Source organism: Crocodylus porosus, unplaced genomic scaffold (genome assembly GCF_001723895.1).
Source record: "Crocodylus porosus isolate Cpor-Errol unplaced genomic scaffold, CroPor_comp1, whole genome shotgun sequence".
Taxonomy (NCBI): Eukaryota; Metazoa; Chordata; order Crocodylia; family Crocodylidae; genus Crocodylus; species Crocodylus porosus.
Genome location: NW_017728951.1, coordinates 23,474,723 through 23,486,048, shown reverse-complemented (window position 1 = coordinate 23,486,048; position 11,326 = coordinate 23,474,723). Strand labels below are relative to the sequence as shown.

Here is an 11,326-nt window from a genome sequence, read left to right as displayed (position 1 = left end):
AGCATGTAAAATGATTGTTGTATTCTTTTAAAAACTTAATAGAATCTCAGCAGTCATGATCTAAAATCTATAACACCCTGTTGTTCTTGTGCAACCGAACTGCTAACATGTCAGTACAATAAGGATTGAAAACAATTTTTTAAATTGCTGAGACATCACTGAGACAGAAGTTATGAACCTAGAGAGATGCAATATGGTTACAGCACTTAAAATCCCACCCCCGGGAAAAATGCAACAGCGTTAGGAGCTTTGCTGAAACATAGGGTGCAAGTATTATTGCAGAATGAAAGAGATGGCTTTTGACAGCATGGGTTTGATACCTTTTGCTGCAGATACTGGAAATGGGGCATTTGCAACAACGTTCACATTGGCTAGGGGAAGAAGTTACACATAAACCAGTTTCAAAGTGGCTGAAACTAATTTAAGATAAACTTGGTTGAATGTAGTATCAAATTTAACTGATTGAGGTCAAGCTGGTTTATGAAACTTCTGTCCCAGATCCCTTCCTAGTTTAAGTTAAATCAGAGTCCCCCAGCATCCCAGCATGCTTTCCAGTCCTGGACCGGGCTATGCTGTACTGTCTGCTTTAACACCAAAAGGTTGGGGAGAGGGAGAAGGCAGGGACTGCACCCCTCTAGGCAAACCCTGGCTGGGGTCTAGGGCTAGGGAGGGGGGTTAAACCCCCTTCCCCTGGCTAAACCCCTCTTCCGCTGCATACAGAGCTGCCCTGCCCTGCTAAACTTACTGAAAGTTACTACTGGCTGCGACTGTGGACTACAAATCTCAAAGGCACCTGGAAGCAGGAAGAGGAAATGATGAACAACCCTGCAGAATCCTGCTTCTTTGATTCTGGATTGCAAATCCCAGAGCCCTTGGGGGCAGCAGGAAGAGGAAGTCAATACACAACCCATGCTGGCTATGTGCCAGAGAGCCATGTGCTAGTGCCCCCTGGCTTCTGGCTTGAGCTACTACTGCATGTATGTGGCTGCATTGCCTGAATCAAAAGTGAATGTGTATCCAGTTGTTTCTCAATTTAAACTCTGAAGTTTAGACTAACCTGCAAAGACTGAATTGATTCAGTCTCAGGATTTTTGACTGTCTGTACTTAGCCATTATGAACTTTGGTCTGTGATCCTTCAGGGTTCAGGGGGAATGTCTGTGTTGTGTCAGGGTTGACGGTTGTTTTACAAAGAGTTTAGATGATGGATTATGTAGGATGATTTAGACCAGGCTGATCCTGCTTCAGGCAGGGAGTTGGACTGGATGCAACTCCACAGGTCCTTTCCAGCCCCACTTTCCTAGGATTTTTCTGGCCCTGGAACAAAGCTGTCGTGCCATAAAATGGATCTTGAACCTTAGATTTAGCCAGTTCTGCTTATGCAGGAAGCAAATTCAGAAGGGGACTGCGGTTCATGATGACGGTTCGTAGCAAGATGAGGCAAGATTTCTTCCAAAGATAAGTAAAAGATAAGAAAAAGAGAAGTTAAAAAAACCCCAACATATGTGCTTGAAGACTATCTTCTTGTCCTTGAACTTTCATTGCTCTAGATGAGCCACCAAAGAACAATTCAGCATCTAACATGGACAGGAATATAGCAGTGGGCCGGCTAATCCGTGTCACCTGTATAGGTCAACAGCCAACTCCCGTGCAACGGTGGATTTAAAGGCCTTACGTTTTCGTAGGTCTTCCAGCTTTTTAACCTTGGGAACTTTGCGTGTTCAAAGTTGGGGGGGTTGCTGGTTGCAGTGAAATTCTGACCCTCTGGATGGTTTTACAACCTGACAGGAATGTCTTGCGACTAGGGTGGCCATTATAGAGGACATTCTGGTTTTTTGCTACTCTATCCTTTGTCCTCTATTGATACGAAACCCGACACCTTTATGTCCTCTATATTTCTCTTGAAAACAAAGTGTGTGCCCTTAATAAACCTTAAAAATGGTGATTTTAACAGATATCAAATTTATGTGCAGATAGCTAAATCACAGTGAAAATGCAGACATGCTAATGCACTTTAAGGTGGTGGGTGTCCATTGACTTGGGACTAACCTTTGTCCCAAGTTGGTCCGCACACCCACATTAATGCGCATTAGCATGTGGATGTGTAGACATGAGCCTAAATTGCCTTAATGCACATTAAGTTTAGGGATGTGTAGACACACCCAGGGATTTATTATTTTCACTCTCTTACCATAAAGGAACAATGGATCATAACATGAAACTAGTAGGTAGCAAGTTTAAAACTAACAAAAGAAAGCTCTTTTTCACGTAGCATGTAATCAACGCATGGAACTTGAAGAGAAAAATAGAGGACATAAAGGCGTTGGGTTTCGTATCAATTGAGGACAGCGGACAACCAGACCATCCTCTATGATGGCCACCCTACTTGCGACACTCTTGGCTGCTATGATTAAACTCTATCAAACTCAAGCCACACCGAGTTACTCTCGCCTCAGGGCAACGGTATCATCCTGGTGGGTTACCTGGTTTGAAGGACAAATCCTACCTCATCTTTTGCCTCCGTAGACAGCCATCTAATGGGCAGTGGGCACCATTCCTCGGCCGCAGGCGAAGTCTTGCTGGCATGAGACTCCACGGTGCTCTACCCTGGGCACAGCTCCGCGAGGCCACCCGGGGCAGTGGCTGCGTGTCTCTCCCCTCGTCGTGGCCAGTGTTGGGCCCATCCCTCACCCCTCACGCTGAGGGAGCCTAGGTGGCCTCGCCTTGGGGGCCGTTGCTCTCACCGGGACAGAGCAGCAGGCCTCACTCAGCTTGGTCAAGGCAGTGCCCAAAATGGTGGGCTTGTGGGTCAGCAAATGACTAGTTGGCGGGGGCATGGCAGCCTGACCTGCTTGGGGACATGGTGGCATCCCCAGACATGGGCTCCATGCCTCTGCCCCCGGCTACCCCTCATGGTTGTGCTGACATGGCCCTGCTGCTCCCCGCGGCCGTGAGGTGCACTCTCTCCTCGGTTGGTTTGGGGGTCTTTTGACATTTCTGTCTGTGAGGTTTTGGGGGGTGGGTTTTGGCTTTTTATTTCTGTGTGAGGGGTTTTTGTTATTTGGGTTTTTTGTTTTGTTTTTTGACACATCTGTGTGTGAGAGGGTTTGGGGGTTTCTTATTGTTTCATTGTTTTTCGACATGTCTATGTGTGAGGGGGTTTGGGTTTTGTGGTTTTTTTGAGGGGGGTTGTTTTTTGACACCTGTGTGAGGGTTTGGGGTTGGTTTTGTTTGTTTGTTGTCATTGTTGCCTGCGGAGTTTTGGCTTTTTGGCACGTCTGTGTGAGGGGTGAACGGTTTTTCGTTTGTTGTTCCTTGCTGTTGTGTTTTCACACTTCCGCGCGCGAGGGGCTGTTTCGTTGAGCGCGCCCCCCGCCCGAGTGCGCGCGCAGCCTCCCGCCCCGCCCCCACCAAGTGTTTGTTGGTTGGCTGGCTGGTTAGTTGTTTTGTTTCCCGCGCGCCGACTCCCTTTCACACCCAGGGGCGGGCGGCGCATCTTCGCGTTGCGCGCGCCCGCCCGCGCGCGGATCCGTCCCTTGCTGTTTGTTTCCCGCCTTCCCCTGCCGCTCTCTCTAGCAGGGCCCCGCCCCCCAGCGGGCCGGGGAAAGGGTGCTGCGTCTTCATGTTTCACGCGCGCGCCGAGTCTGTGCGCGGGAGCGGGCGGGCGCACTCCTACTCCTTCCCTCGCCCGCGCGGGAGACCGGAGCCGTTGGCCGCCCGGGGCGAGGTACCGGGCCGGGGAGCCCCGTGCTCACGAGCTGTCCCCGCGATCAGGGCTGCACCCTGGAGGGGGAGGGGGTTGCCCTGCAATGGGGCGCCTTGGGGTGGGTTTGAGCCCCGGGGGGGTGCATCCCCCCCTCCCGCAAGGCACGTGGCTGCCTTCAGCTGGAGTAGAAGCCACCTTCAAATGTGTCTTGAATGAGGGTCCCTTAGCGTCCTTCTCCCCATTACACAGCAGGGAAGACCGAGGCACAGCAGGAGCAAGGGATTTGACAGAGGCTTGTTGGTGGCCCGCCTGGCCCAGGGTTTGGGAAGGCCTTTTCTGCCGCCCACCCCAAGTCAGAGGGGGGTTTGCTTCTCTCTATTAACCTTTTGCAGGAGCAGCACAACCCCCACTGGGGCGAGTTTAGGGGAGTGTTGGGGGTGATGGGAATTTTACAAAGAGATGATGGATTATATCCGTAGCAGGGTTTGGACGTCTCTGGCCGGTTCTGCCCACGTGGGACGGGGGCCGTGGCTTGTGGCACTCGCCTTTGCTGATGCACCCTCAAATGCGTCTGGTTGGGACATCTCCCTAGGAGGAAAAATAACCTGGGTGTTACATGGGCCCGGATTTGGAAAGCGGTTGGCAGCTCGATTCGAGACCGTTGAAACTGTTGTCGGACGTGGCAGGAAAAGACTCGTGTTTTATCTGCGAAATATCGTTTGGGCGTGATAATGGTTTTTCCCCACCCTCTCGCTTACTCTGGTGCCAGTCACTTAGCATTATTATTACCTGCAATTAGTACTGGTCACCTGTTTAAGGTACTAAGCTGCTAAGACACAGGACTAAAAGGACTTTTACTATATAAAGCCTTTTTTTTTTTTTTAAATAGCCTAAAATAGAATATCAACCACATGCTTTATTTAACTGAGCAGCGAGAGACATGCAGCCTGATGCTCCTGCCTACGGGACGGGAACCGCCTCGACCTGGAGTACCTTGCACGGTGACCCCGAGGCAGGAGGCACTTTGTGTCTGTCTTGCAGTGTTCGTGCAAATTGGTTATAGATTTTTTTTAAACTTAAAGATGTGCCTTGATCCTGTTTCTAAGCTGCTAATGGCGGTGCATTCCAAGGCATAATTGACAACTTTGCAGCTGCACGTGGGTGGTTAGCAGGTGGTTCACAAATGCCAAACTAAATGAGATGTCCTCAAATCAATCTGAAGTTGAGCGCGCCTTGCCATGTTAAACGGCGTGCTTCCCTGAGCAAATGGGGGAGCTTCATTTTAATCTTAAACATTTCCCTCGCATGAGTAATGTGATTATTCAAGCGGCATACCTGAAACCATCGCGCTTCCAAAAAAAAAAGACACTAGACTATTTTCAGAGCCATGTGTATGTAATGATTTTGCTTCGTATTTTTTGTTTCCCTAACAAAAACTTAATTGTTTGTATCGTCGAATGATAAAAATCTTGTGCTCCCAGCAACCCTTTTAGCCTTGAAGGTTCGACGTAAATATAATTCTTACCCAGATTAGCAGCAAGGAATTATTCCAGTTTTGAAGTTGAGGAGGAATTTGTTAGCAGTAGAAATGCAAAAGATGTTGCTGGAGGTGGCCCTGTGAAAGGTTTAATTTCCTTATAAATACATGCCACTTCCCTATATCGCACAAGAGCATCTATCCATTGGCAGATAGAAAATGGAAATCTCTTTGCACCTGAAAGCTTGTAAAGAACAATTTTCCCAACTAAAATAGTTGGTCTAATAAAAAGAGATCACATCTACCCAAGCAGCCTTATTTGCCAGTGGAAATTGTATGCACGCTTGTACTGTTCTTCTTCATACACAGTATATTCTTTTATTTCTTATAGCTCTAGAGAGAGAAACATGTAAAAGCTAAGTTCTTCCAGCCCTACTAGTACTGCCATTAATCCTTCTAAATTAAAGAGGGTGATTGATAAAGTAAGATAATGCTTGGTGAATGTGAGGTTTGGAGAATATGGCCCTGTAGAAATAGACAACTTTATGATCTGAGTAAGTAGAAAGGCTTCAATTTCAGGTCATTTTACTTGTTTGCACTGCTGCTTTCTTGTCTTATTCTGACATGGGGAAAATATCCTGACTTGTCAACCCAGGAGAACTTTTACAATCTTTTCTCCAATGCCTGATGAAGGGTGTTTGTGCCTGAAAGCCTGTAATTAAAGAATTTTTATGCAAATATCTTGTTGGTCTAATAAAAGACATTGTCTCTACTATGAGTCCTGATTGTCTTATACATACTGTATTCTTATATCTCCAGTAAATTAAGTTTTTATTCTCAAGATGGAAACACCTGTATTTGACAAATCAGCATCACCATGCAGTACTCTAGAGGACCCTAGGACACCAGCCCCTCCAAAGACAAACTCAGGGAAACAGGTATGAAAATCTACCATTTCCTTAGAGAAGCTTTCCCACTGGGGCTATGTGTAGCAGTACCAATTTCATGTAAAATTGTTTCCTGTGGTCTCTGAAATAGTATGGGGGGGGGGAAAAAATCTATGCCCAGAATGTCAATACCTGAGACATGTTCTTTGTATTCTAGATATATTTACGTAGTGTTCCAGGTGCTACGTGCCCTAATTATTAAGAAAAGTAATACAGCTCTATAAATACCTGCACAAATATTCAGGGTATTATTTAAACTTACTTAATTTTTTAAAAATCTTTCTTTCCACCTGGACAACTTCCTCCTGTCCCAGTGCTTCAGGCTTCAGTTTATGCAGAATGCTGCTGCTGCCTGCACATGTACAAAGAAATGCAGCTCCCTAACCCATGCTCTGTCCCACTCCTCCCAGACCTGGTCTCTCCCTTTGCTCCTCGTCATTATATTCTTCCTATGGTCCTAGCTGAACCCTTTGTAGTTCCTCCTGAGGTCTGTAACAGCTTTCTTAACTAACTTTCTATTCTCTTGGCAAAACTCGCCTAAAATCCAGGTTGTCTTGTTTAATTCTTTGTTTGGAACACAAATTATTTATACATTTAAAAAAAAAAAAAAATCTCTGTGCACAATGGAAGCACAGTATGTCTTCAGGACAGGATCAGAGCTCTATTTAATATCCTCTTTCATCTCTGATGTAATGTCAAATATATACTGTGTCATTAGTGTCATGCTGACCATGCCACACTATTAATGTGTGGTCTACGTAGGGTCTGATTAAAAAGATGTGTACAGCTATGCTGTTTGGATTCTTCCCCCAAAGTTCCCCCTAATATTTTGTAAATATATTAAGTATTGGATAAAGATCTTCAAAAATGACTTTCTGAATTACATTTTTTTCCTAAAGTTTATATACTTTTGCAAATCGCTTTTATTTTTATATAATACCTCTACTAGTTCAGGATCCTAGAAGTAATTAAAATATACAATTATGCACTAAATACATGGAGATAATGTCAAAAACTTTTGCAGTGGGATACAGTGCTTGGGATGGGGAGTAGAAAAACACCTTGCTTGCTTGGGACTACCAGTGAAGTTTAGGTAGTTACATTCGACTTAACTGAGTTGGAATATGGCCCTCACAGGCAAAAAAAAAAAATGCCCTGGATTTATCTACCAAATCATAAATGGTCCAGACAGGTGCATTTTTAGTGGCACAGTATTCTCCATAGTAGAGGGGAATTAATGGACCTGTCTTCATAGGGAAGAGTATGGTCCATAGTGAATTAACATCTTTTTTTTTAGTAATTACTGAATCTAGAACTCAACAAATACAGTTTTTGGAGAGTGCTAAGCACACACCCTTTGAGTTTTAAGTCTTCTAAGATGTATCAAATTGTTTGAGGCACTTAAAACCAGTAAACAGTTTGAAAAATCTCTGCCCTGGGTTTTTAATTTAAAAGCAATTTAATATTCTTGGCCTCAGGCTTGTTTCCTTTCACGTCTGGTGATGCTTAATAATGTTTCTACTGCATCAGCTAATTTTCTTTTTAGACAAAGCAGGAATCTGAAGATTTGGATGCACAAGATAACTATGACAGCTGGAGAAATGAAGTAGGATGCCTGTCATGTACATTAGTAAATTCACATTACTTCAATTTAAATTCATCTTTACAACCTAGTTTGGCCACCATAGTCCTCTTAGTGGCACCCTCCTGCATTGGCAGTCTAATTTAAGATGTAATAAGAGTATACATTTAACTAATTTTCAAACCTGTATATGGAAAAAGTAATTTTTTTCTATTCAGTCAGTGATGTGATCTTCCATGCAGAGTAGAGCTGGAAGAATTTTTCTCATTGGAATGGTTTTTAAACATGTTGCAAAGCTACTGTAAATAGAATTTTATCATTTGCACTGTTTTGGATTACTTTAGGATGCATGTTGTTCTAGGAAACAAAAAAAATAGAGAATCCTATAAATAACTTGAAATCCTTGTCTTTCAGCCACAGTTAGTCGTGGGAAGAGTTCCTTCATTCCTACTTTGCTTCCACAAAAACAAAGAAGGGTGTTTCTTTCTATCTATATATCTACCCACCTATGTATCATCTTGGCTTTGCTTTCCAAAATGTCTATTAGTTGTTCTTCTGCATATAGTGATTATACTGTCTTTAATAGTTAATTTATCTTTGTTCGTATGTTCTTGGGGTATAAGAATCATGGCTTTTACATTTGGAAAGTGTTTAATGCTGTTGATTATACCTGGAACAAAACAGACTTAAAAAAACCAACAACCCAGCATTTAGTCAATTCTCTGGAGCAGGTAGTATCCTGAGTTGTAGCTGTGCAGCTCCTGCATTAGGTTTCCAAGCTGATATCTTACAAGTAAATAAATTATCATCACCATGAAAGAGCCTTCCAACAGTAGCATGCTGCAGCTCTTCTTGATGGCTAAGAGAGTTGAACTAGAGTAAAACATACGAGTCAAATCCTATGGTCCTTAATCCAGGAAGATTCTCCTGCTGTCTTTAAAGCCTGTACTTCAGGGGAAAATCCTGCTGTCCTTATTTAAACTAACATGCCAATGAAGTCTAAAACACTGGAGACAGAACTCTTCCTATGTCCCCTAGCTCTGTCAACATACACACAAGATGAAGAAGAATCTTTCACACCCAGTCACCAGTTGTGAAGTTCCTATATAAGTGATGTTTTATATCATATGGGAATGGAGCTGGTAAATCCAAAACCTAGAATGACTGGCATCTCTGCTTATTTTTTCGAATACGATCAGTGTCTTTGCTAACACAAGCTATTTGTTGCTTTGGTGTTTTTTGTTACTGTTTTTCTTTAGCCAATGAGTGCGACACTTAGAGAGCGATTGAGGAAAACGAGACGCTCATTTAATTCCAGTTCCATTGTGGCAAAGCGTCTTAAGGTTGATGCTGAAGGAAAAGATTGTGCTTCTGAAGAAGTGGCTCAATCCATAAAGGAACCTTGTTCCACCTTACAAGACAGTTCTCAAAGCTTGGAGGTGAACTGCACCAAAAGTAGCCCTTTGCAGAGTCCTTTGCAGGAGGGCCATTCCTGCAGATGTGTTCAGAATTTGCCACGCACTGTGTCACTTGGGCCTGGCCTAAATCAACAGGATTTATTGGAGGAGAAGAGAAGACTTATGAAGCAGCTCCAAGAGAAGGAAGAACTGCTGCGTAGGCTCAGACTGGTCAAGATGTACAGATCCAAGGTGAGGAGAGTTTCTGAATAGGTCATAGTTTCAAAGTAGCTAGGGTCAGGAGGGACCTGAACAGATCATCTAGCCTGACCCCCTGCCATAGGCAGGAATGAATGCTGGGTTCACAAGACCCCAGACACGTGATCATCCAACCTCTTTTTGAATTTGCCCAAGGTAGGGGCGAGGACCACTTTCCTGGGAAGTTGGTTCCAGATTCTGGCCATCCTAACTGTAAAATATTGCCTCCTGATCTTAAACCCATTCTCCATCAGCTTATTACCATTGTTCTTTGTCACCCCGGGTGGTGCTGGGGAGAATAGGGCTCTTTCTATTTGCTTATGATCTCCCCTGATGAATTTGTAGGCAGCCACCAGGTCCCCCCTCAGCCTCCTCTTGCTGAGGCTGAACAGGTTCAGGTCCCTCAGTCTCTCCTCATAGGGCCTGTCCTGCTGCCCCCTCACCAAACGGGAGTCACATTATCTGGACTCTCAATCTTTAGTTTTCTGGGGAGTGGAAGCAGGCTGGCCCTTCCAGACCTGACTCAGCCTGGCCCAGAGCAGTTGTTGCTGCTTCTCCCTGGCTGGGCTGGGGCTGGGCCAGGGCCAGGGCCACTGCTGCTGCCTGCTCTGAAGCAGAGCTGCAGCAGAAGGTAAGTAGGGAGGGGAGTTCAGGGAGAAGGGTGTAGGGAGGGGGGTAGCCACACATGGGTGGAAGGTAGCAGGTGGCAGGTGGGACAAGTACAGGCATGGGGAGGACAGGCAGGGAGGGCAAGGGGTGGTGATCTGCACCCCCCCACCACCACTGCTTTCCCTGCCACAGCGGAAGGGAGGAAGGGGCAGCCAATTTAAGACCCCCCTTCACATTCTGTACATAGAAAATTATAACATATATTAATTTTCCACATATAGAATCTAATTATTGAGGGGAGAGGGAGTTATCTTAAAGTTGAAGTCTGTCTTGGATTTGGATAAATGTGGTAATTTTGTGTAACTCTGTAAATGTTCCCATTTCAGAACAACCTGTCCGATCTGCAGTGTTTGATAGCTAAATGGAGGAGTAGCACCCAGTTGATGCTTTATGAGGTTCAATCAGCATTCTCTACAGATGGAAAGAAAGTGAGCCTCACCCAGTTGATAGACAGCCTTGGATTAGAAGACCAATTGCTACACTACAGCAGAACAGAGGAAGACTTTGTAGATACATAATCAACAAATGCAAAGCTCTCGTTCCAAAAATGTGCCCTCAAAAACAACTGCATAAACTGATTGCATCAGATGTATTAAATCATCATAGTCGTCTGCTTCAGTACTGGTTTATTCTACTAGACTGTTCATAGAGCCATGTAATTAGATACAGTATGTGCTGTAAGAGGCAGTTATTTTCTGGGGAAGATTTAACGCATGTTGATGATTTGAGAAAATTACCATTGAGCGTGAAGAAATATGAAAATGAAATTAGTAATATTTTACTTAAACAGCTGGTTGCATCTTTTTCTGGTGATCAGTTTGACACATTACATAGCCTTGTTTATTATGAAATAATGGATTCAAGTTATCTGCTGCTTCTAGTTATGTTAAAATGTGAAGGAGCTCAACCTTTTGTTTGTAGTATGCATCCATTTTCCAAGTTTCTTCCTACTGCCAATCAACTGATGCCAGTGTTCTGAGCATTAAGTGTCTATTTGCATATGCTTAATTAGTAAAAACAATTATACTACAATAGAACTAGTTCTCAGCAGTACATAAACTCTAGTGTTTAAAAACAGAATAATTTTTAATAGAAGCCTTTAGATGTCTCGCTAACCTACCTTTCTGCATGTACCTGATGCTACAGGTAACCCACACTTCTCTTTGATATTTAGTCTTAATTTGAATGGTATTTTATTAGTTATCCTAGTTTCTCTTGCAAAGCTTCAAATTAGAGGTGCACTGATACGTCATTCCCATATCAGCTCAGCACCGATATGAGGAAAACAGAGT

At 44.1% G+C, this 11,326-nt stretch overlaps 1 protein-coding gene across 2 annotated transcripts; it reads left to right on the top strand.

Annotated features, from left to right (window-relative positions):
• Positions 1-3,581: 3,581 nt before the first annotated feature.
• SFR1 (SWI5 dependent homologous recombination repair protein 1) lies at positions 3,582-10,833 on the top strand. 2 transcript variants are annotated; one of them, XM_019556289.1, is made up of 5 exons: positions 3,582-3,725; positions 4,594-4,760; positions 6,001-6,119; positions 8,970-9,359; positions 10,361-10,833. In XM_019556289.1, exons 3-5 carry the CDS (start codon positions 6,024-6,026, stop codon positions 10,550-10,552), a joined length of 678 nt encoding a protein of 225 aa, XP_019411834.1. In that variant the 5' UTR covers positions 3,582-3,725; positions 4,594-4,760; positions 6,001-6,023; the 3' UTR covers positions 10,553-10,833. The 2 variants fall into 2 exon arrangements, with proteins under 2 accessions (XP_019411834.1, XP_019411836.1); XM_019556291.1 differs by lacking the exon at positions 3,582-3,725 and having other exon boundaries at positions 4,556-4,760.
• Positions 10,834-11,326: the final 493 nt, after the last annotated feature.